General features: G+C 54.8%; 1 protein-coding gene across 5 annotated transcripts in view; it reads left to right on the forward strand.

Moving 5' to 3' along the window:
* Positions 1-25,286, forward strand: part of ARSG (arylsulfatase G) — a 105,025-nt gene that overhangs the window by 67,008 nt on the left and 12,731 nt on the right. For all 5 annotated transcript variants that reach the window (XM_081580821.1, XM_081580819.1, XM_081580823.1 and 2 more), the window contains exons 3-8: positions 2,846-3,033; positions 5,867-5,914; positions 6,971-7,082; positions 8,485-8,622; positions 13,693-13,889; positions 14,920-15,000. In XM_081580821.1, coding sequence (XP_081436947.1) covers positions 2,846-3,033; positions 5,867-5,914; positions 6,971-7,082; positions 8,485-8,622; positions 13,693-13,889; positions 14,920-15,000 — 764 coding nt within the window. The remainder of the gene's footprint in view (positions 1-2,845; positions 3,034-5,866; positions 5,915-6,970; positions 7,083-8,484; positions 8,623-13,692; positions 13,890-14,919; positions 15,001-25,286) is intronic.

The following is a 25,286-nucleotide window of genomic DNA, read 5'->3' on the forward strand; positions in this document are numbered from 1 at the left end:
CTCAGGACCCCATCCTGTTGGGTGAACTTCGGGGATCTGAGAGTGGTGTGTTCGTTGCCAGGAGCCGCGGTAACCAAGCCCCGCAAACCGAGTGGCTTAAAACACCAGAAATGCCTTGTCTCGCGGTTCAGGAGGCTGCAAGCTAGGGGTGAAGAAGCTGGCAGGGCCTCGCCCCTCTGAAGGTCTAGAGGACGCCCCACCTTGACTCCTTGTCTCTCGGCGGCCGCAGGCGTCCCGAGCAGGTGGTGGTCCAGCCTCGATCCGCAGGCAAGTGGCGATGCTCTGAGAGAAGCTGCTGCCTGGGAACCGGCTGGGAGCCCAGTGATCAAGGGAGGGCAGGGAGGCTTCTTCCAGCCACAAGGGATGCAGCGTCCAGATGGAAGTGCTGGCTGGGATGTGGGGGCAGAGCCGGGGGCCTGGCTGCATCCGGCACAGCCCCCGGCACACACGGGCCCCACGGCGTTGGAGCCCCCGCCCTCATTCCGGCAGGTGGGGGCATCGCTCGTCTGCTTGAAAAGCGGGGCCACAGGGCCAGTCCCCTGCTTTCAGTCGGGCGCGGCTGGGGCCTCACGGGGCACGTCTCTGCCCCCGGGGGCTGCTGTTCCTTCTTTGCCGTGTGTCCCCGTGAAAGATGGTGTCCGGGAATTCCCCCCTTCTTCCGGAGCCGAGGCCTGGTCTCTTTAGCGAGACTCACCGTGTTCACAGAAGCAGAGAGGGCGGGGACATCACCCACTCTGCACGCGCCGGGTGGCGGGCTGGGGGCCGGAGGGCGAGGGCCGCTGTCCAGCCATCTCTGCTCCGGTGCTGACCTGCGGAGTCACAGGCCGTCCCCAAGTCAGCAGCTCAGAACAGCCACCACTTGATCGTAGCTCATGATGCCGGGGGTGAGACGTCCAAGCATCTCTTGAGTGGGCAGTTCTTTTCCGCCTGCTGTTGACTGAGGCCACTCGGGGGACATTCAGCGGGCAGGCGGCTGGGCTGGGAGGTCCAGGTGGCCTCGCTCGAACGCATGATGTTTAGACACCGATGACCTCAGCTGGGGTCGTGGGCCACAGCACCTATAGCGGCCCGTCCATCCAGACAGCCTTGGGGCACTTAACTTCTCACATGGCAGACAACATTTACATCACCTGATCAGTACAGAACCTGGTTTTACGCGTGTTTCTGTTTAAAGACGTCTCATTTAATATATGCATCAAAGCCACTCAGTCGTGTCCGACTCTTTGCGACCCCATTTACTGTAGCCCAGCAGGCTCCTCTGTCCATGGGATTCTCCAGGCAAGAATACTGGAGTGGGTTACCCTGCTTTCGCTCAGGAGTTCTTCCCGACCCAGGGATTGATCCCAGGTCTCCTGCACTGCAGGCAGATTCTTTACTATCTGAGCCACCAGGGGGCTTCCCTGGTGGCTTAGCTTCCCTGGTGACTCGGATGGTGAAGAATCTGCCTGCAGTGCAGGAGACCCGGGTTTGATCCCTGGGTCGGGAAGATACCCTGAAGAAGGGCGGGGCAACCCACTCCAGTGTTCTTGCCTGGAGAATCCCACGGACAGAGGAGCCTGGCTCTCTCTCCATAGAGGCTACAGTCCATGAGATTCCAAAGAGTCGGACATGACTGGGTGACTTATTTAATCTATACATATATATATTTGATTCATTGACATTGAACTCAAGGTCAACAGCACCATGCTTATTGCTGAGTGAAGCTTGTCTGACGCACGTATTTTCTCCATAAGGCCCATCACAGCCTTCTCAAGCTTAGACACCCTGGCCAGACATTGAGTATCATGCTTGGGATTGTTTTAAGCAGTAAAATCATCAACAGAAAGAAAACAGTTGCAAACCCCATGGCACTGAATTGCCTGTGACAAGGAGGACACTTGCTTGGCGTGTGAGAGATGTGAGCATTGATTTTGGGGTTACAGGTACTCTGAGTAGGTGAATTCAAAACATACAATCTGCAGATAAAAGAGATATGCAGTCCATTCAATATGTTGGATTAAATCTATTTGAATTAGCTGTGTGACCTTGGATTAGTCGCGTTATCTCTGTGGGCTTCATTTTCTTTTTTTGGGGGGGTCACGTTGCAAGGCTTGTAGAATCTTAGTTCTCCAGCCAGGGATTGAACCCATGTTGCTTGCAATGGAAGTATGGAATCTTAGCCATTGGACCACCAGGAAAATACCAGTGGGCTTCATTTTCTTTGTTGCTGTTGTTCAGTTGCTCAGTCGTGTCCCACTCTTTGTGACCCCATGGACTGCAGCACACCAGGCTCCTTTGTCCTCCACTGTCTCCTGGAGTTTGCTCAGATTCATGTCCATTGAGTTGGTGATGCCATCCAACCATCTCATCCTCTGTCATCCCCTTCTCCTCCCACCTTCAATCTTTCCCAGCATCAGGGTCTTTTCAGATGAGTCAGCTCTTCTCATCAGGTGGCCAAAGTATTGGAGCTTCAGCTTCAGCATCAGTCCTTTTAATGAACACCCAGGACTGATCTCCTTTAGGATGGACTGGTTGGATCTCCTTGCAGTCCAAGGGACTCTCAAGAGTCTTCTCCAATACCACAGTTCAAAAGCATCAATTCTTCGGTGTTCAGCTTTCTTTACAGTCCAACTCTCACATCCATGCATGACCACTGGAAAAACCATAGCTCTGACTAGACGGACCTTTGTTGGCAAAGTGATGTCTCTGCTTTTTAATACGCTGTCTAGGTTTGTCATTTTCTCTACCTGCCCCACACCTGGATATCTTGGCGCTCCTCCCCAGCACTGGGGCCTGGGAGCTGAGCGGGAGGTGAATGCTGTTGCTGTCTGTGTCTGGGCCTGCCCATCACTCTCCTCTCCCCCAGGTTTGTGGACTTCCACGCGGCGGCCTCCACCTGCTCACCCTCCCGGGCGGCCCTGCTCACCGGCCGGCTGGGCCTCCGCAACGGGGTCACTCATAACTTTGCAGTCACGTCCGTGGGGGGCCTTCCACTCAACGAGACCACCTTGGCCGAAGTGCTGCGGGAGGCTGGCTACGTCACGGGGATGATTGGTAATATGACCTCCGCCGCCTGGACCCCCGACCCCCTGCTCTTCCTGTGGTGGCTGCTTCCTCCATGTCTGCAGAGCCATCTCTTCTGCTTGAGTCCACTTGTGTGTTCATTTCTTGCTGTGGAAGCTACACATGCTTTCAGCTCTTAGTATCAATAACTGAACAGACCTAACAGTAAACTGGGGCTTCCCAGGTGCTGCTAGTGGTGAAAAATCCACCTGCCGGTGCAGGAGACACAGGAGGTTGAGGTTTGATCCCTGGGTCGGGAGGACCCCATGGAGGAGGAAAGGGGAACCCACTCCAGTGTTCTTGCCTGGAGAATCGCATGGACAGAGGAGCCTGGTGGGTTACAGGCCACGGGGTTGCAGAGTCGGACATGAGTTGGCGGCTGAGCACAACAGTGGCCTAAACCATGTACAGAACGAGTTCCTCCCGCCCCTTCCTGCAGCGGCCAGGACAGCCCAGCGCCCCAGGGGCATCCTCAGCCCACCTGTGCTTTTTTTAAATTGGGGGGCCATTGCTTTACAATGCTGTGGCGGTCTCTGCTGTACATGGACTCGGGTCAGTCACAATCACACATACACCCGCTCCCTCTTGAGCCTCCCCCTGTGCCGCCCCTCGAGGTCCTCACAACACCAAGCTGAGCTCCTGGGCTGCACAGCAGCCTCCCGCCGGCTGTTACACTGTTACACGCGGTCGTGTATGTGTGTCGATGCTGGCTTCTCAGTCGTCCCCCGCCTCCTTCCCTGCTGTGTCCACCAGCCCACTCTCCACCTCTGCCTCTCCATTTCTTCTCTGTAAACAGGACCCTCGAGCCTGTCATACGAGTGAAGTCAGAAAGAGAAAAATAAATACCGTGTTAACGCCCGTGCTTTTTCTCCTAACTCTCCGAGAGCGGGTCCCGCAGGGTTCCTGCCACCCTCCCCCACTCCCTACAGTGATGTGGCAACGAGGGTCCCATGGGGATGTCCTTGGGGCCTGCAGGAAGCAGGCGTTTCTGTGCATCGGCTCAACCCCGCTCTGGGTCAAGGAGCCTGACACATGCTTCAGACCATCAGACTAGGGTGGGGATCTTCATTGTTTGTGGGGTTGAGCCCCAGTCCGCAGGAGGCGGGACCGTTCAGGTCCCAACCTGCTCTCCTTTCGGCCCCTTGTCTCCACGCCTGAGGCACGGATCCCTGTGAGGCTCTCAGTGTGGGCTGAGCATCCTCTCAAGCCTGTTCTTGCATCCACGTGACTCCCGGACGGGGGAGGGGCGTTGGTCCCTGGGCTCTCTGACCCTACGAGGGGGGTGGGGTGGGGTGGGGTGGGTTCTTCTCAAGCTGGATTGGATCACACTTGCCCCTCCCTCTTCACGCCTTTCAACCCCAGGAAGGCAACCGATTATAGATCAACTCTTCACCGTGCACTGTAGCTTCTTTTAGGTTTTTCTGGGCGAGATGCCGAAGCGCACCTCCTTGCTGAGACTATGAGTTTCCCAGAAGCACACTTAGGGGGGAGATTAAAAGCCTGCTGAAGGAATATCAAGTCCACCGACACCACTCTCTCCTTGCTTATAATCTTTATATTTTTTGTTTTTTTAAATTTATTTGGCTGTGTTGGGTCTTAGTTGCAGCATGCAAGATCTTTAGTTGTGGCATGCAGACTCTTAGCTGTGGCCTGTGACATCTTCGTTCCCTGACCAGGGATCGACCTTGAGCCCCCTGCATTGGGAGCTTGGAGTCTTAGCCACTGGACCACCAGGGAAGCCCCTGTTTGCTTCTAACTTTGATCTGTGTTAAGGGTCTTTCCCTAGTTGTGTACCTAGCACTCGGTCCTGCTTTCCTGCCCTTCCTGTTATTTTACATTTCCTGGTGGTGTAATTTTACATATTTACTATCATTTTAGAAAGAATTTTAAAATTGTACCGTGTCTGTGTTTCCACATCATACTGAATCTAAGTAATCCATCTAATGCTTAATCCATTCCCTTAACTTCTTATTACATATTTTTCCCCAAACCTATAGACCAGTTGCAATAAGGGCCTCCTCGAGCCCCCCATACACGCTTTCTGTAGATGCAGCGGGTCTTTTTTGGGCTGCGTGCATTTGTCTAAAGAAGATGGGTCAGAAGCATTTCACAGAGGCCACGTGAGAGCGTGTAGTGAGCCAGACTCCTGCGGTTGCCTGTTTATTTCCGCCCTTGATGCTGCTTCACACTCTGCCGTTTTGCTCTCCGCACCGCACGTTTTCTCCATCCTCTCGCCGCCTGGGTTCGTCAGAGCAGGACGGGCAGGGCAGCGAGTCCTGGGCTTGCCACGCGTCCCCCTGCGAGCACACTCACAGGGCGGGGAGCCGCCGTGCGGTGCGGCTGAGTTTCCCCATCTGCTGGCCGCAGGGCTGCGGGAAGCGGTCCCTGGCCCCTCAGTCTGTGCAGGCGGCTGCTGCTGGCCGGGGGAAGATGATGAAATCCGGGGCGAGCAGCATCTCTGGGGCCATGTGGGCGGCGCACCTGCTCCCCGGGTCCTTTGCAAGGTCCCCAGCGCCGAGGGGCAGAGCGGACCGTGATGGGGAGGGGCTGCCGTGGGCTCTCCACCCTCACTGGGGGCAGAAGCTCAGCCTGCTCAGTCCTTTGGGCTCCTGGTAACCCATCCTGGCTCGCTTTGTCTCCCTGGGGACTCCTCCTCCTCCCCAGAGAGCCAGGCTGGGCGTTGGCACAGCATGTACAGCCTCTCTGTGTGTGTCCTCAGGGAAGGGCAAAGCCAATGGAGACCTGAGCATGTGATCAGCGCCCCAGCGGGGCTGGGGGCCCTCGGGGACTCCTCTGAAAACCTCTCTCTTTTGTTTTCCTGCAGGGAAGTGGCATCTTGGGCACCATGGCTCTTACCACCCCAGCTTCCGTGGTAAGGATTCCCTGGGGGACTGGTTACCTGGGAAACAGGTGTCTATGTGAAAAGACTCACTGGGTTTAAGCCATCCGGATCCTGGGCAGTGTCTCTCCTGAGTCAGGACATCCTCGTTCACAGGGCCGCTTGGGGGGGTCTGGGGTCCCCACGGGGGTCCCCAGGGCTGCCCCTCCTCTCATGTGCTTCTCACCTGGCCCCTGTCCTGGCCCCCCTCTGTCTCCCCTCGGGGCCCCCTCGTCACGAGGCCATCAGCATTTTCCTTGACCCAGTTCTTCCCGTGTCGGGGAACACTGGCCCCCATGAGGTCCCGTGTGGTAAGAGGTCAAATTGTCTGAGGGGTTCGCTGAAGCAGGGACTGGGGGCCTGGGTAGGGAAATTCTGTGAAAATGTCACACTGATGCGTGTGCTGGAGAAGGCGTGGGATGACTGGTGGGTCTCAGAAAAAAGTCAACACGGAGTTTTCAGGTCTCACTTTGACCCTCACGTCCTCCCCCGTCCCGAGTCCAATCCTGCCAGCCCTTGGCATCCAGCTGAGATGCCAGCTATTTTGAGAAGCATTTTGAGATTCCCATCTCAACCCCAGCCCCGCCCCTCCACCAGCATCCTGGGGTGCCTTCCTCCTCTGATCCCTCTTGCTGGCTTCCTGGGAAGCCAGCTCTGCAAGCTAAGTCTCTATTTCTTGTCTCCCCTTCAGACGGGAAGTTTCTTGAGGGCAGAATGTCTTCTTTTATCCCTCAAAGTGTCGTGCAGGTAGTCGATTTGCCCCAGATATTTCCTGCTGTGTCCAGGACAGCACTGGGCACGATGGGAGTCCAGGAATTCTCCCGCTTCCTTCCCCCTCGGGTTAAATCTAATCACAAGATGTTTTGCAAATCTAGTCTTGGGGCCGGGAGCCAGCAACATGTTTTCTTTGCATACTTACCGAGGGATATTCATCAAATCCTCTTTTAATTACACACTCATAACACTGCAGAATTAAATCACGGAAAATTAAATTTCTGTTCTGGGTGTAAGAACGCAGGCCCTCAGCCTAACCCGGTGCTTCTGTTCCAGGCTTTGACTACTACTTTGGGGTCCCGTACAGCCACGACATGGGCTGCACTGACAGCCCTGGCTACAACCACCCCCCCTGCCCGGCGTGTCCCCGGGGCGATAGACCATCCAGGTAATTCTGGCCAAGGTGTTGGCTCTGGGCGTCAGAGCAAGGGGAAGTCCCGGGGGTGTGGTCCATCCAGAGGAGACGAGAGAGGCCGAGGAGGACTGGTAACTACAGCAAAGAAAGGTCACATACCTTTAGTGCAAATTTTAAATGCATTATGTGCATGGTGGGTAAGAACACCTTCTGTGAAAATGAGGGGACAGCACTTTTTTAATTGGAATTTTCCAGTTTCCTTGGACTGTCGAGCTCAGATGGGGGGAGGGGGTGCTACCGGGTGTCACGTAGGTGGCCTCCCTCCTCGTCAGTCCTGGACCGAGGGGGACAGAAGGAGGGATTCAGAGGAAAAGCCCACAGGGCTCCTGGGGCGCCCCACCCCCAGCCCACAATAAGCCGGCTTTCCAGCGCGTTGGAATGCCGCGCAGGCACTCAACAGGATGCTTTAAAAACGTATTCAGTGAAATGGGGAAGTGCTCACAATAGAATAGTAAGTGAAAAAAGCAGGAAACAAATCATCAACGCGGATCTGAACTACGTCTGTATTTACACCTCTGATAGCCCCAAAGGAGATACGCCAGAATGGCGACCATGGTTCATTCACTCCGGTTATGCCATTAGGAAGTTTTCTTTTTTTTTTCTCTCTCATTGTATTTTTCCAATATTCTGTAATGAGCATGCAATACGTTTCCTATCAGAAAAACGCGCTGCACCGTAATCAGGTGATAAAGCAGCACAAGCCGGGTGCTCTGCTTGTTTGGAGCGTGCACTGCGGTTATTTGCAAGGTTTGCAGGTGTCTGAGCCACTTGGGGCAAGTGGTCTCAGGTGGCTTATTAATAACGCAGTAGTTAGTGTAATAGTGGCCATTTATTGAGACACTGTTACATTCTAGGCTCCCTGCGTGCTGATCTGCGGTCTGTGTGGCCGTGGACCGAGGCAGGTCTCCTGAATGTCCAGGGAACTGCGCGTCCCAGTGGCCCAGGTCACAGTGGAGCCATGACGGGGAGGTGGAGAGTCCACCTGCGTCTCCCTGAGTTGGGAGGGTGGGGTCAATGGGAAGAGTCAAGGCTACTGATCAGCTCTGGGACTCTGCTTGAGTATCTCAGTTTGTTTAGACCTCAGTTTCTCTCCCAGCAAAATAGGAATAATAACACCCTAGCTCCAAAAAGTCGTTGGGAGCCTCACACAGCGGCCAGGCTTGCCCAAGAAGCGCACACTTCTGCTGGAAGGGAGTGGAAGGAGGCATTATATTGGTTTTACACGCAGAGGAAGTGGGAGCTGGAGAAGCCATCTGGGGCCAGGCTGCCCGGTGTTTTGTATATATGTGCATCGTCGCATCACGGCGTTTTGTCCGACTCCACGGCCACCCGGGTCGTGGGAATGAATGTTCTACCGTCTGTGGTTCCCACACAGGAGCCTTGATCGGGACTGCTACTCTGACGTGGCCCTTCCTCTGTACGAAAACCTCAGCATCGTGGAACAGCCTGTGAACTTGAGCGCCCTTGCACAGAAGTACGCCGAGAAGGCCACCCAGTTCATCCGGCAGGCGAGGTGAGGAGCCCTGCGTCCACCCACTGTGTCCCCTGGGCCCAGCTGGGCTCAGAGCCATGGCAGAGTTCCATTGCCCAACAAAGATGCACGTATGTCTCCTGGAAGAGATACTCCTTGGAAAAGGCCCTGATGCTCAGAAAGACTGAGGGCAGGAGGAGAAGGGGGCGACAGAGGAGGAGATGGTTGGATGGCATCACCGACTCAGTTTACATGAGTTTGAGCAAGCCCTGGGAGTTGATGAAGGACAGGGAAGGCTGGCATGCTGCAGTCCATGGGGTTGCAAAGACTTGGACACGACTGAGTGACTGAACAGCAACAAATAAAGCTGGAAAGCAGCCTGGCCCTGGCCCTCCAGGCCCGGGTGCAGGTCCGTTCCCAGGGTCCTGCTCGGACCACACCCTAGTTGTCCCGTGTCCCCTCTGCGGCGTGGCACCCCTCGAGGCCAGCGCCCATCCTCTGTCTTCTGTACATTCAGAGCGTTTGTTGGGCTCATTAGTTGGCAGGGCACATTGGCTGCTATCACAAACTTACCACCAACTTATTGGCTGAAACAACAGCAGTTTATTCTCCTATAGATCTGGAGACCAGACGTCTGAAATGCGTCTTATGGGGGCTCAGGTCCAGGTATCAGCAGGACTGTTTCCTTCTCAAGTCTCCAGGGAGAATCATTTCTTTTTCTTTTATTAAAAAATATTAATTTTTTTTGGCTGTGCCAGGCTTAGTTGCAGAATGTGGGATCTGGCTCCCTGACTAGGGGTTGAACCTGGCCCCCCGCATTGGGAGGGTGGAGTCGTAGCCCTTGGACCACCTGGGAAGTCCCGAGAATTGTTTCTTGTCTCCCAGCTTCTGGTGGCTGTTGACATTTCTTGGCTATGGTTGTATCATTCTATATTTTTGGGCCACACCGAGGGGCTTGCAGGATCTCAGTTCCCCCACTAGGGATGGAACCCGGACCCCGGGTAGTGAAAGTGTGGCGTGCTGACCACTGGGCCACCAGGGAATTCCCTGGCCACTTCATTCTGATCTCTGCTTCTGCGGTCTTCTTGCGCTCTCCTCTTCTGTAGTCAAGAACCTCCCGCTGCCTCCCTCTTAGGAGGACATTTGTGATTATGTTTAGGGTCTACTGGGCTTCTCTGGTGACTTAGACAGTAAAAAATCTGCCTGCAATGAGAGAGACCTGGTTTCGATCCGTGCATCAAGCCGATCCCCTGGAGGAGGGAATGGCTGCCCACTCCAGTGTTCTTGCCCGGAGAATCCCGTGGACAGAGGAGCCTGGCGGGCTACAGTCCACAGAGTCGCAAAGAGTCAGGCGTGACTGAAGTGACTGACACTTTCACACTTAGGGTCTCCTAAGACAGCCCCAGAAAAGCCTCCGATTTCAAGACCCTTAGCTTCATTGCATCTACAAAGTGCCCTTGGTCATACCAGGTAACAGAGATTCCAGGAATTAGACCCTGGATATCTTTGGGGGCTGGTATTCAGTGGGTCCGTTTCTGGCTGATCACACGACCTGCTTAAGACCCAGATTCTGAGAGCAGCGCCTTAGGCTTTAGAGACGGCATCTTACGAGTTTTTTACGCCTCTCTGAGAAACACTGTTTCGCTGGTCTGCTTGTTTTTGTATTTTTCAGATGGTTGGTCTGAGGAGGGAAGAGCCCCTTCTCCCACCCGGGCGCTGTGTCGGCTTCACGCCCTGGTGCCCTGGGACGGGCGGCCAGTCCGTGGCTGCTGGGTCCCGACCCCCTGCGTTCGTAGTGGGACCTCAGTGCTCCCGGGGGGTTGGGGGGTAGCAGCTGGCTGGGGGTTCACGGATGCCCCGAAGAGGACGTGGTGCTGTTCAAACCAGCTCACTGACCAGTTGAAAGGCAAGCACATCGGCGAACCAACTGTTTGTCCCAGGAAAGAGGCGAGGCGTTTGTGAATTTATTAGTTCATTATTAAGTGAAAAGTCACATGAATCCTCTTGGCTTTTAACTTGGTGGAGAGTAACCCTCCGGCACCTGGTCTCTGTAGGACTCGACTTGCCGGGGCACTCGTGGTTTCTGAAGCGTCAGCACACACAAGGCCCCATCTGTGACTCCGTGACCCCCGACCCCACCTGGACTTGTTTGTAAAAACCAGTGGGGGGGCCCTGGAGTGTCATTCCTGCCCGCGCTCAGCAAGGGTCTCACCCCACGACTTTGAACGTTTTTCCTTGGGTTTTTACTTGAATTTCGACTCCTGACCTAGCAGGAATGCTGAAGGCTGATTCTTTTGTTGTTGCTGTTTTTAAATGAAAGCATAGTTAATTTACAGTGTTGTGTTAATTTTTACTGTACAGCAAAGTGACTCCATTATACATTCTTTTTATATTCTTTTCCATTCTGGTTTATCACAGGATATTGACTACAGTTCCCTCTAGTCATAGGAAACCGTATAGTCATAGCTATACTGTAGGACCTTCTTGTTTATCCACCTACTTATAGTAATCTGTCTCTGCTAATCCCCCAATCCCAGTCCTCTCTCGCCACCCCCAACCCCACCAGCCTTGGCAACAACACGTCTGTTCTGTCTGTGAGTCTGCTTCTGTTCCTTAGATATGTTCATTTGTGTCATATTTTAGATTCCACATGTAAGGGACGTCCTTTGTTGTTCAGATGCTAAGTCACGTCTGACTCTCTGTGACCCTAAGGGCTGTCGCCCGGCAGGCTCCTCTGTCCATAGGGTTCTCCGGGCAAGAATCCTGGAGTGGGCTGCCATTTCCTTCTCTGGGGGACCTTAAGGGCTCCCGTTTATTTGGCACTTACTCTGAGCAGTTAACGGTCGCAGCTCTGCCAGGGAGGCTTGGCAGCCCCCAGAGCACTGAGGACCGAGGTTAAGCGAGTGGCCCAGGGTCATCCATACACCTCCAGAAACTTATCGTCTTCCCAGACTGGAAGCCTGTCCCCATAAACACCAGCTCCCCGTCTTCCCTTCCCTGCAGCCCCCGACAGCCACCATTCTCCTTCCTGTCTGTCTGGAGCTGGCCGCGCCGGGTACCTCCTGTAAGCGGGATCTGATCATGCTTGTCCCTGGGCGACAGCTCATTTCACACAGCATAAAGTCTACAAGGCTCATCCCTTGCATGTGAGACGCTGAATTCTTTTATTTCATTTTCATGAATCGAAATAGCCACACATGGTGTGGCTAAGGCATTGGACAATGAAACTATAGAAATGTAGCAAGGAAATTGTTGATTTTTTTAAAAAATTTAATTTTTTGGAGCATAATTGCTTAACAAGATTATATCAGGTTCTTCTGTACAGCAAAATGAATCAGCTATACCTATACATACATCCTCTCCTTTTTGGATTTCCTTCCCATTTAGGTCACCACAGAATATCAAGTAGAGTTCCCTGGGCTATACAGTAGGTTCTCGTTGTCTATTTTTTTTTTTTTAAGTATTTATCTCTTGCTAATCACTCAGTTGTGTCCGACTCTTTGCGACCCCATGAGCTGTAGGCCTCCAGGCTCCTCTGTCCATGGGATTCTCCAGGCAAGAATACTAGAGTGGGTTGCCATGCCCTCCTCCAGGGGATCTTCCCAACCCAGGGGTTGAACCCAGGTCTCTTATGTCTCCTGCATTAGCAGGTGGGTTCTTTACCACTAGTGCCCCCTGGTAAGTCATCTGTTTTATACATGGTATAAAAAAGAAATTGTTGATTAAAATGGGGAAGAGGAGGTCCCCATCCCAGACATCTGTCCTTCAAAGAGAGCTGAGTCCACCTAGTCCCAATCGGGGGGCCCTGGGAGTCGGGATGCAGGGGGTCTTCAGGTTTGAGGCAGAGCTGAGCCTGGGGGAACTCAGAGAACTTGACGTGGTGGGAGGGTGTGAACCAAGATGAGCTGAGAAAGCTCAGGCCTGTTTGAAAGTCAAGTGCCAGGTTCAGTTCAGTTCAGTCGCTCAGTCGTGTCCGACTCTTCGTGACCCCATGACTGCAGCACACCAGGCCTCCCTGTCCATCACCAGCTCCCAGAATTTGCTCAAACTCATGTCCATCGAGTCGGTGATGCCATCCAACCATCTCATCCTCCGTCGTCCCCTTCTTCTGCCTTCAATCTTTCCCAGCATCAGGGTCTTTTCCGATGAGTCAGTTCTTGGAATCAGGCGGTCAAAGTATTGGAGTTTCAGCTTTAACATTAGTACTTCCAATGAATATTCAGGACTGATTTTCTTTAGGATGGACTGGTTGGATCTTGCAGTCCAAGGGACTCTCAAGAGTCTTCTCCAGCTCCACAGTTCAAAAGCATCAATTCTTTGGCACTCAGCTTTCTTTATGGTCCAACTGGTGACAAAATAGCCACGCCTCTGTCACTCTGAGAACCTGCCGAGGCCTCCCCGCCCCTCGCCGTGTCCTCTGAAAGCCTGTCCCTCCACAGGCATGGGCTGTGGGAAGGGGCTCCCCGAGGGTCCCTGCTGCTGCCTGACCCTGCCCCCCACCCCCGGGAATGCAGGAAGCAGAGCCCCTGGGGACCCTGCAGGATCAGCAGAGGGGCGGCCGGATGCCAGGACCTCCAGCAGGACTGTGGTCTGGACATTCCTGGCTGTGTCCTTGGAATTCCCTGTGGTCACCTTGACTCATCCGTTCATCCCCAAGACAGGCCTGAGGCTGGGAATGGACATGGTGGCCCGGATGCTGTGACAGAGCAGATAAACCCTAAAAGCATGTGTGCGTTGGGCGTTAGCATGAGCAGCTCAGGGCTGGCACAGCGCTCCCTCTGGGTCTGAGTCTGGACCCGAATGCGGTCGCTTACGAACCTCGGGTCCGTCTCTCAGTCTCCCTGAGCCCCTGATGCTTCATCTGGAAAAGGGACCTTGGGCATTCTCACGAGGGCGAATTCAGACACCGTGGGTCAGTTTTGCAGTAAGTGTTAAAGGGCAGTTACAACGATGACAGTGACTCGCAGACTTTACCCCGCTAACCAGGCCATTTCCACATTGTCTTTGTGGGTTGTAGACAGCCGTGTGCTTCCTTGGCTGAAGGGGCTCGGGGGTCTCCTCTGAGGCCCCGGGGCCCTTCTGGGGAGTCACGGTCGGCCTCTCCTGTTTCAGCACCAGCGGGAGACCCTTCCTGCTGTACGTGGGCCTGGCCCACATGCATGTGCCCTTGGCCAGGACGCCGCCAACAGCAGACCTCAGAGGTCAAAGGCCGTACAGCGCGAGTCTGCGGGAGATGGACCGCCTCGTGGGCCAGATCAAGGACACGGTTGACCTCGCAGGGAAAGACAACACGTTCCTCTGGTTTACAGGTGACTAGAAAACCCCAGCCAGCCTCCCTCGGGTCTAATGGATAACCCTGCACGCGCTCGCAGAGGAGCAGAGTCTTGCGAGTGACCATCTGCACCACGGCAGGGGGCTTGCCCTGAACTTGGGGCCCCGCTGGTGTTCATGGGCCTGTGTGCTGAGCACCTCTCTGCGGGGGTCCCCGAGGCCGCACCCCCGGACAGGCTTGCCCGGAGAGCTCGGCCCCTTGGGTGCTGGTCAGGGTCACCCGGGTACGGCTCCTAATGGTTAACGAGTGACTCTGACGCTGTGAGCCTGTGTCACTCCGGGCAGTCCCAGAACCCCGCTCCATCGTGCTCCCCCAGCCCAGACGGTACCACCAGTCACCAGCTCACGTCTCCTGGCTGATTGGAGCTGGACAGTGGGCTGTTTTGAGGACCCACATGGGAACCCTGGGTCTGGGGTCCCTGTCTGGAGCGAGGGCTGTGGACGCTGGTGTTTGAGCCTCTACATTGGGAAAGTTCCTTTAGCCCCTCTGAGCCCCTCTTTCCTCCTTGGCAGAATCGAGCTACCAGTCGAGCCTCTGCCATCGCAGGTTGGAAGGTCAGGAGGTGATGTGTGGGAGGCACTGGGTCATCACAGGAGCTCAGGAAGGAGTCGCTGGGGACTTCCCTGGGGGCCCAGTGGCTAGGACTCCACGCTCCCAATGTAGGGGCACAGGTTTGATCCCTGGTCAGGGAACTAAGATCCCACAGGCTGTGTGGCCACAAAAGAAGAAGCAAACAGTGGCTGAATTGAAAACACTGGTAACGGGACTGCTGAATCCATAACCAGAGCCCAGAGCTTCAGAGCAGGGTGAGCGCGGGGCGGGGACAGCCCAGGTCTCTGCGAGCCCGTGGGAAGCAGACGCCTCCCCCACAAGCTGGTCCAGGGGTCGCGGTCGCACTTGTTGTCCCAAGTCCTCCTCTCCGCTCGCTGTGAGGACAGGGCTGTGGGGCCGCAGGGGGCAGAGTGTCCTGCAGCCCGCTGACTCTGTGTTGCCTTTCTGGTTTCCAGGGGACAATGGCCCGTGGGCTCAGAAGTGTGAGCTGGCCGGGAGCGCGGGGCCCTTCACCGGCTCGTGGCAGGCTCGTCAAGGTACGGTCTCCGCTGGGGGTGGGGACGGGGGGGGGGCACGGCCTCTGGGAGGACCGATTTATCTCCCGGCCTCGGGGCATCACTGTGACGCAGGAATAGATGACTCGCAGCCACCAGCTCCCAGAAGAGAAACAGTTTGGGAGGGAGGAAGCTGGTGTCCATTGGCTCGTCCCTTCCTTTCCTCCGGGGCGTTAGCCCCGCCCCAGAGGCCAGTCTGAGGAACGGCCGGCAAGCACGCTGGCCTTCGCGTTCGTCCCGGCGACCTTGCTCTTCCCCCTGCTTTCTTTTCTTTCCTTTTTGCAGTCATCCCTTCATCCATCCCACCATCACTTCACTAAGAACTCGTTAGTGCACGATTGTGCCAGCCTTCTGTGTGTGTCGTGTCTAGACCTTCACGAGAGGCAGGGAGTAATAACTCCATGTACAGCTGGAGAAAGAGGCTCCGAGAGGCCAAGAAACTTGCCTCGAGTCACACAGTTGGGGAGGAGGGAGGCAGGCTTGCCACCAAGTTGAGGCTGGTGATCCGCAGGGCCTCTCTTTATTTAAACATCCTTCAGCGTCAGCTCAGCGCCCATCTGCTCTGGGATGGTCTCCCCACAAGGACCTCCTCCTCTGAAAGGACCTCCCCCTTGGAAGGGCAGTCCTGCGGGGGACGATTGGACAGTACGGATGAAAGCCTTAAACAACATGCGTGACTGATGGTGCTTTATTTCCTCCTTTAAGAATTTGTTTTCAAGAAATACTTAGCCAAGTGCTCAACGATGTATGTAAAAGAATGCTCATTGCTGTAGACTTAAAAAAACAAACAAACTCATGACCCTAGTGTCCAGCGAGACAGGAGTGCTCCAGGAAATCATGGTGCGCGCATCTAAAGAAGCACGAGGGAACCACTGGAAATGGTGCCTATGACTCACCTGGAAACAGTTACATTAAATGCTTTCCAGGGAGTAACGCAGGTCACAAAACCATACGTAAAGTGCGATCTCATTGTGTAACACTGAGCATATGTAGCCTCAGAAAAGCCTTGATAGAGGCAACAGTGAGGCGGTGGTTGCCTCTGGGTGGAGGAAGGGTTTTTAGAAAATAATTTTATGTGTGTCTTTATTTTTGCCTGTGCTGGGTCTCCGTTGCTGAGTAGGCTTTTCTCTAGTTGCGATGCGTGACCTTCTCTCTGAGCGGCAGCTCTTGTTGCAGAGCGTGGGCTCCAAGTCACGTGGGCTCCAGAGCGCAGGCTGGGTAGTTGGGGCACATGGGCTTAGTTGCTCCAAGGCCTGCGGGATCTTCCCGGACCAAGGATTGAACCCGTGTCTCCTGCATTGGCAGGCAGAGTCTTTACCCCTGAGCCACCTGGGAAGGTCAAGGAAGGGTTTAAGTGTAGTTTTCCCTACCTTCATTTGTCCAATAAGTTGGTATTATACCAAATATAACATTTATTAATATTAATATATTATTCTATAATAAATACATTTTATAAAATTAAAAATTATAAAAATTTAAGAAAGTACCTGTGTCTAAGGGGTTCAGAGGTGGGCTTGGCAAGATTATCCTCTTGGGTGGGGCTGGGTTCGCCCTGTCATCCTGCTGGCTGGCTGGCCTGCCCCGTGGCCCCCAGCTGTCTCCAGCTTGGAGGACACAAACCCCCTTTCACATTCAGTTCAGTTCAGTCGCTCAGTCGTGTCTGACTCTTTGCGACCCCATGAATTGCAGCACGCCAGGCCTCTCTGTCCATCACCAACTCCTGGAGTCCACCCAAACCCATGTCCATCGAATCGGTGATGCCATCCAACCATCTCATCCTCTGTCGTCCCCTTCTCCTCCCGCCCCCAATCCTACCCAGCATTAGGGTCTTTTCCAATGAGTCAACCCTTCGCATGAGGTGGCCAAAGTATTGGAGTTTCAGCTTCAACATCAGACCTTCCAATGAACACCCAGGGTTGATCTCTTTTAGGATGGATTGATTGGATCTCCTTGCAGTCCAAGGGACTCTCAAGAGTCTTCTCCAACACCACAGTTCAAAAGCATCAATTCTGCGGCGCTCAGCTTTCTTCACCGTCCAAGTCTCACATCCATACATGACCACTGGAAAAACCATAGCCTTGACTAGACAGAATTTTGTTGGCAAAGTAATGTCTCTGCTTTTAAATATGCTATCTAGATTGGCCATAACCTTCCTTCCAAGGAGTAAGCGTCTTTTAATTTCATGGCTGCAATCACCATCTGCAGTGATTTTGGAGCCCAAAAAAATAAAGTCTGACACTGTTTCCACTGTTTCCCCTTTCACATTAGTCTGGCAGAAAGTTCATAGCTACCTAGAAGCTGGAATATCCCTGTGTCCCATGCCCAGTGGTGGGAAGGAAGTGCTTTAATCTGGTGTCCCTGGCTCAGATCCCTTGAGAACGTTACAGGTGAGTGGCCGCTGCACCCTGGCCATGCCTCCTGTCTGGACAGGTGTGATGGGAGTCAGGAGAGCTGGGTGCCGCCCCCTCCAACCTGTGCGGTGACCAGGTGACTTCATGCATGAGTCCCTTTGGCCCTGCCTGTTCAAGAGTGCTGTAATGGAGTCCCAGTTCCTGGACAGCTGGACCAGGGAGAGATGCCTCACTCAGAGGAGTGGAAATGGGTCCGGTAGCTGCAGCCATGGTGTGGTGTGGCAGTCACTCAATCGTGTCTGACTCTTTGCGACCCCATGGACTGTAGCCCGCCAGGCTCCTCTGTCCATGCAATTCTCCAGGCAGGAACAGTGGAGTGGGTTGCTGTTTCCTTCTCCAGCGGATCTTCCTGACCCAGGGTTTGAACCCAGGTCTCCTACACTGCAGGCAGATTCTTTAATCTGCAGCCATCACCTAGAGAAATACAGTGCCAGCCAGGAGTGGTTTTCTGCCCTCACTGGTGGCAGTTCCTCTTCTCTGTGCCTGACGTGCCCTCAAGCCAGGGCCCATCTTCAGTGCTCGGTTAGAGGGGCCTGGGATCACTTTCACTCTTCAGGGTGAAAATCCTCAAGGCGTGGAGGCCAAGGTTGAGGGGACACAGCTGTCAGGAAGGGGCCCCTCTCTGGGGATCTTTGCGTTCCCTAAGAAGGTGACCTCTGACCTCCTATCTGAGGACGTGTCTCATCTTGTCTCTCCTCCCCCTTAGGAGGCAGCTTTAAACTAGTGAACCGGGCTTGCAAATAATGTTGTAGGGAAGAGAGAGGAGGAACTTATGAATGGAAAGAGGAGAGACACGTGAGTCCAGTGCAGCGTGGAACGGACTCTGAATCATCATTAGGACACAGCGTGAGTGCTCAGTCCCTTCCGTCGTGTGGACTCTCTGTGACCCCCTGGGCTGCAGCCCGCCAGGCCCGTCTGTCCATGGGACACTCCAGGCAAGAATACTGGAGTGGGCTGCCATGTCCTCCTCCAGGGGATCTTCCCCACCCGGGAATCAAACCCGCGTCTCCTGCATTGGCTGGCGAGTTCCTGACCACTGAGCCGCCGGGGAGTGTCCATCCGTCCATGATAGATGGAGATGTGGTGTATGTGGGTGTATACACGAGGCCATGTGCTGTATATATCAAGAGAGCAAATCCCAAGAGTTCTCTTCACAAGGGAAAAGAAGTCTTTTTCTCTTTCTGTGATTTTGTATCTCTATGAGATGGCGAGTGGTCACTAAACTTACGGTGGTCATCATTTCTTGGGGTGGAAGTCAGATCTTTGTGGTCACCTCAAACGCATCCTCTCACCTCTGCTGAGTCCCCCAAAGTTTCATCACCCCAAAGAAGCGCTCACTGCCTCTTGCCCGCTTCCCCAGGCACGGGGTTGAGCTGTAAAGGGGGTGCAGCCAGGGCGGGGGCCAGCACGGACCTCGTTTCTACCGAGTCAGCTGATGAATAAGGGTCATGAGCGACGGCCTCTGTGGAAACCTCCCTGTGTTCAAACGGTGCCGGGCTCGGAGGCTCAGCCGTCTTCACTCCCTACGCCTTGTTGGCCCAGTGAGGGGCCTGCAGGCTGAGCAGGGTGGGGGCTCCCCCGGGGCCGCCGATAGAGGGGACTGCAGGGCTCACCCCCACCCACATGCTGACCAACTGCCCCAACACCACGTCTGTCTTCTTTGCCCACCGTGGTCGTCCAGGAGACTCTGGTTGGCCTTGGGACTGTCTGAGTGTTTCTGAATCTGTGAGCCGCAGAGTGGGGAGATGGAGAGGGGCCTCTGGGAGCCGGGGTCTGACTCAGCTGAGCACCTGGTGCCCGGAGGTCCCGGCCCCTTCCAGCCCAGGGTCCCCCTCTGCAAGAGCGGTGGAGACCCACCTCGCGGGACGGCGGGGGGCCAACTGGGCCGTTGCCCGGGAGGTGCCCGGCCTCTGCTGTCCCCACAGGACTCCATGTCTTCACTCGTAGACAGAGCTCACTGAGGGTGGCCCCCTAAAGGGAAGGACCGGAAGAAATGCCCTGAGCAGGCTGGACCTGCTGAAGCACACAGGCCACTTAACCAGTGTGGGGCTCACTCTCCAGTGACCTGGGCCCCTGGGTCAGGAAACTGCCCTGAGGCTGGGGCTCCTTCATGTGGCGATAACAGCCTTGGGAGGGGGTGGCACGGCCTTGCCCGCTGTGGCTGCATCTCCGTGGGATGCGGCGCTTGAGTGTACGGTGGGGCTGGGCACCTCTTCTTTTCTCAGGGGGTCACACAGGTGTCCCTGGCCGCGGGCCGAGCTCTGCCCTGTCCTCCACATCGGCTCCCCAACACCCTGGCTGCAGCTGTCTGCCTCCTCTCTGCCCGGGACGCTGCGGGGGGCTCCAGGGGGCCAGGCAGGGCCCAGAGGAGGGGGCGTGGCCAGGGGTCCCGCTGGGCTGCCCGCTCGTCTTCACGCAGGTGCCCGGTCAGTGGGGGGCCTGTGTGTCCTGCTGGGGGCTGGCCCGTCCCCAGGGTTGATGAAACCGAGAAGACGGTCCATGTTTTCACAACGGAGCGGGACAAACAGTACCCGGAGTGCCGCCCCGCCCCCCGCGGCCAGCCCGGGACAGCAGGCCACGCGCTGGCGCCCCCTCTCCGTCCTCCCTTCCTCTCCTGGCCCGGACGGTGCTCAGCTGATGGGATGAGGCAGCGTCTCCTGGAGCGGCGTTTGGTCCCGTGCTGGGCGAGGATGCTCCAGGGGGCTTGGCCGGCACCCTGCGGGGGTGAGAGGCTGAACCGGGGGCAGGGGGCACCGCTGGGCGGCCTGGCCTTCCCCCCAAGCGGAGGGGCCCGGGGCGTGGGCCACCGCTGAGCCCAGACTGACCCCCCACCAACTCCGCCTCACAGCCTCGGCCCTTCCTCCCCGCTCCAGACCTGTTTCCTCTTCGGGACAGAACTAGCACCTTGTTTGTCCCCTAACGGATGGCTCCTCTGTCTGGAAAATCTTTCCTTGTTTTATTTGAGGAGCGGAGCTGTTCCTTCCTCCCCCTGGTGATGAGGAAACATGCTGTTGAATCTGGCATCCTCGCCTTCTGGGAGACCTTGGTGTAACTTGATGCTATCGGGTGGTTACATAACCTTTCCCACTGGGAAGCCGGCTCTGCATCCCGGGCTTTCTGTCTGCCTGCGGGGTTGGGGGGGCGGACAGGGATCAGAGGGGGTGGTCAGAGGGCGTGCAGGGGGGGCGGGCGGGGGTCAGAGGGGGAGTGAGGGGCGGACAGGTCAGAGGGGATGCAGGGGACAGAGGATGCTGGCACCTGGCCCCGCTGGGGGCAGGGTCCACTGATGGGACCAGTGGGAGTCAAGTGATGTCCCTTTCGGGCCACTGGCCACCAGGCTCGGAACGTCCCTACCCCGCTCACGGCCACCCCGGGCCAGCCGGAGTCCTTGGCCCCAACAGAGGCCTGGCTGCCGTGTGTTTCTAGAAAACTAGTGTGTGAGCTCCGGGCATCCTTGGCAAGGGCATGTATTTATATTTAGAAACGAAGCCTGCTTCTTTAGAAGGTTATAGAATGTGGGCTCCTCAGAACAGGCACGTTCTTCTGCCCTGAGACACTCATATGAATGCCACGAGGGGCCAAGCAGGTAGTTTAAATGAACAAATGTCTGTTTTCGTCCATTGTGGATGGGAGTAGGGATTCGGTCAGTGGGACAGAGGGCTCTTGTCTACTGACATTCAAATTCAGTTTAAAAACAAAGTCCGCTTCGCGCCAAAGCAAATTGTCAGAGGCCTGAATACAGTGCATGGGCTGCCAGGTGCAACTTCTGCTGGTTTCTGTCTGTAGGTGATTTTGTTGTGTCTTTGTTTTGTTTGGGTTTTTTCTGGATCGCATTTGTTGGGCACTCCCGTGGCAGGCACCGTGCCAGAGGGCCTTGCTCAGAACTCTATATACATTGTCTGACGTCAACTTTCCAGCGTCCCATGAGACCAGTACAGTCACCTTCCCCCTTCACGACTGAGGAGAAGGAGACAGAGGGACACTGAGACTTCTGCCTGGACGTCCCTGGCAGTCCAGCGGTTAAGACTCTGCACTTGCGATGCAGGCGCCGTGGGTTCGCTCCCTGGTGGGAGAACTCAGATCCCACGTGCCGCCCGAAGTCTCACAACGAGAGGGCCTTCTCCTGTTTACCTTACTGCTTTTCCTCAACCTCTGGTCCCCAGAGACTGCTGTCAGAGTGACCTGGAATGACAGCCCCACCCGAGACTTACAAAACCAGCATCTCCAGGGGTCCTTTTGTGGCTCCGTGTGCCGAGAGGCTTGCCAGCCTCTGTGTGAGCAGCTCTGACTCGGAGCTGTGGCGTTTGGGAGGGACCCTTTCTGGGAAGCGCCCGTGTTTCTGAACATGGACCGTGGTGGGGCTTCCTCCACGCACCACGGAACGGCCTTTTCTTGCACAGCCAGGGAGGAAGAAGTAAGCACACTCATGAATCATGCTTCTGTTTATATTTTGGTTGCTGAGGCTAAATATTTATTGCTGTAAGTAAGAGGTCCAGGCTTAATTAGAGTCGTAACTAACCAGAGGTGCATCGAAATGCAGGCTCATGGCCGTCGGACGCGGTTCCTCAGCAGAAAGCCAAATTCGACGGACGCTTTGGATGTGCCGTTGCGACTGGTCGAAGTATGAAGGTTGCTGTCCACGAGCAAAGAGCTTTTGAAATTAAAAAATGTTTTACTTTATGGACTGGACTCAACTGTTGTTCTCACTGTAACGTTGAAGGTCACATTTGTTCTCCGGGGCGTAAAGGCGTAAAGGCGCAGGCCACATGAAACCTGTCGTTAGACAGACACAAGCTATGTTTAGTTTCGAGATGTATCATGTCCCCTTTCTTACCTCCCTGGAACTGGCGCGCTCTATGTAAAGGAGAGCTTTACAGGGCTTTCCTGGTGTCTGGACCCCAGCTCAGGTCAATTAACTCACAATTTCTGGGAAATGGACTTTGCATGAGTATTTCTTCAAAGCCCCTCCTAGTGACTCGAGTATGCATACAGGGATGGGAACCACAGTTCCAGAAGGTCCTAGAAATTCTTAATGGCTGAGGGTGCCCACCATGTAGTCAGCCTTGGACTCAAATCCTGACTTGACTGTTTCCTTGCTGTGTGACCTTGGGCAAATTACTTAATCTCTCTGAGCTTCAACTTCTACATCTGAAAAATGAGGAGTAACAGTGCTCAGCTCACAAAGTTGCCCTAAGGATTAAGGGAGATAGTCCAGGGAAGTCCTTACCATTATATGCAGGTGCATTAACTCGGTGCTTGGGAGAGACTCAGTTAATTGGAGAAATTATTGTTGCTACTGTCTGTGTGCTAAGTCACTTCAGTCTTCTCCAGCTCTGTGCAGCCCCATGGACTGTGGCCCACCAGGTTCCTCTGTGCATGGGATTCTCCAGGCAAGAATCCTGGAGTGGGTTGCCAGGCCCTCCTCCAGGGGATCTTCCCCACCCAGGAATCAAACCCGCGTCTCTCATGTCTTCTGCGTTGGCAGGTGATTTCTTTACTGCTAGCGCTGCTATTACTGTGTTAAATGCAAGATGAGGTCCCATTAGCAGGAGCAGGTATCGCTGAAGAGTATCAGGGGACCAGGGCTATAGCTACCGTGGGTTTCCGTGTTTGCTGGTGCAGATAAAGCCCAGCACGTGCCGGCAGGTGTTTCTGATCATCAGATGCTTGGCTATCGGGCGTCAGCCCTGGGGACCCACCAACAGCGCCAGTTGGACCTTTCAAAGCCTATCCACCACTAGCAGTGAGACAGGATACTGGATACTGGAGTTTGGAGCGAGAAGTTGTGGGGTGTGTGTATATATATAAATACATGTATATATATTTGTAATTGCTTACCCGCACTCTGGACTCTTGAGATAAATCCCTTTCAAGTACAAGGCTTGTGGGCATGGCTGGAGTATATCAGTGTGTCTTTCTGGTAAAGCCAGCACCAAGGGCACAGACCGGTGTCAGCCAGCCAGTCTTGAAAACATAGATGGGGGGTTGCCCCCCAGCCCCCAGCAAGGGTCCACACCAGGAGGCATCCCTCAGCCAGCCTTTTCCTCACTTTGTACCGATTCCCAGTCTTTGCAGGTGGCTGTCCGCTCTGTGGACGTGTACATGTTTTATAACTGGCCGAATCCCTCTTGACCTCTCCAGCTTTCAACTCTCTGCTGAAATAAGGCAAACACGTCGACGTATTTTTCTCTGAAAAAGAATTAGGGAAGTTAATCACCTGAGAAAGAACAATACAGAAGATTATGGCAAATGAGCAGAACCCCTAGTGGCGAGGACCAATTAGCAGATTTACTAATTACGGGCCAGCGTGTGTGTGTGCTGCCGTGTCTGACTCTTTGCTGCCCCGTGGGCTGTAGCCAGTCTCCTCCGTCCATGGGATTCTCCAGGCAAGGGTACTGGAGTGGGTTGCCATGCCCTCCTCCCGGGGATCTTTCCGACCCAGGGACCGAAACCATGTCTCTTGCATCTCTTGTGTTGGCAGGTGGGTTCTTTACCACTAGAGCTACCTGGGAAGCCCAGGGCCAGTGTATCCTTCTGGAAACATCTTGGAAGCAGAGATGCAACTCTGTTGCTGACTCTGGTGCCCACCTCCCCACCCTAGTGCAAATCCCCAGCTTGGGCCTTCTGGTTGACCCTCAGAACCATTGACTGGTTTCTTGGAATTGAAGCCTTCGCTTTTCCTTAGCATCTGGCCTCAGAGGCTAAGCAAGTTCATCGGGATACTGTGTTCCATGGACTTGCAAATAAATGGACTCCATATTCTCACCCTATTTCCCAAGCGTCCCTAGAAACGCCCCTCATGGGTGGGGAGTGATTGTGTGCAGGGCTCCCGCACGTGCGATGCCCCCACCCTCTCTTGGCCCGGAGTGGAGCATAAGTCATGCATTCCGCAGCCACGTGGGAGTGTGATTTATGTTCCAGCAGCGCCAGATTCTCTGCTCCATGTGCGTGAATAATGGGAGGGGGCTCTGGGTCCTTCTGGACAGCGGGGGTCTGGATGGCGACCAGGTGCTCGAGACATCTCGGGCCGGGTCACAGAGTTTCCCACCCAGCCCGCTTGGTTCTGAGAGCCTCACAGCCCCAAACAGGAACCGTCCATACGGACGCGAGTTGGTTTGTGTTTTGTTTCTTACTTCAACACTTGGGGGGACTCCAGAGCTGGTTATGAGAAAATTCCAAGAATGCTGGGCATTTCCGGTGTTGCGAGCTGGGCCAGGGACTTCAAAGGTTGCCTTCGCTGCGGGGTGGGCGCGGCAGAGTGCCCGCAGCCTGGTCTTCTCCCCCATCCCTGTTCACGCCAGCCAAACATAAGGCCGTTGCATGACCGCGGCCTGTGTGAGGCACACACAGCCTTCGCCTTGGAAGGCCTCTGACACGCTAACCGTGTGGAATTCCTGGCTCAGCTGGCCTGAAGTCGGGGCGTGTGTGGGAGTGGTGGGGATGGTCATGGTTAATTCAACGCGACGTGTATTCAGGATGTTTCCATAAGGCATGACCTCATTCCTTCCAGCCCACTGGTCATCCTTACACTGCTGGTCACTTCTGACTTGGTAGTTACAAAAAGAATTCCTTCAATTACCCAGTGGAAATTTGTAGATTGCACATAGATGGTTTTTACCTCCCCGAGAGAGGAGAGACGTAAGAGGTCGGAGCTATTATGAATGCTGTCTCCACAACATTGGAACAACTCATTCATTCAAAAATAAAGGCAGACCAAAGAGGGGGGAGAGTGAGGCAAAGTGAAAATACAACAAAATCTATGCCGGGTCAGTTGTTGGCATCAGACACATCAAACAGCTGGGGGGAATTTCTGTCTTTAGTCAAATAATTTTATTTCCCATCCTCAACATGACCTAT

This window comes from Giraffa tippelskirchi, chromosome 3 (assembly GCF_054371585.1).
Source record: "Giraffa tippelskirchi isolate mGirTip1 chromosome 3, T2T-mGirTip1v1.2.pri, whole genome shotgun sequence".
NCBI classification, from domain to species: domain Eukaryota; kingdom Metazoa; phylum Chordata; class Mammalia; order Artiodactyla; family Giraffidae; genus Giraffa; species Giraffa tippelskirchi.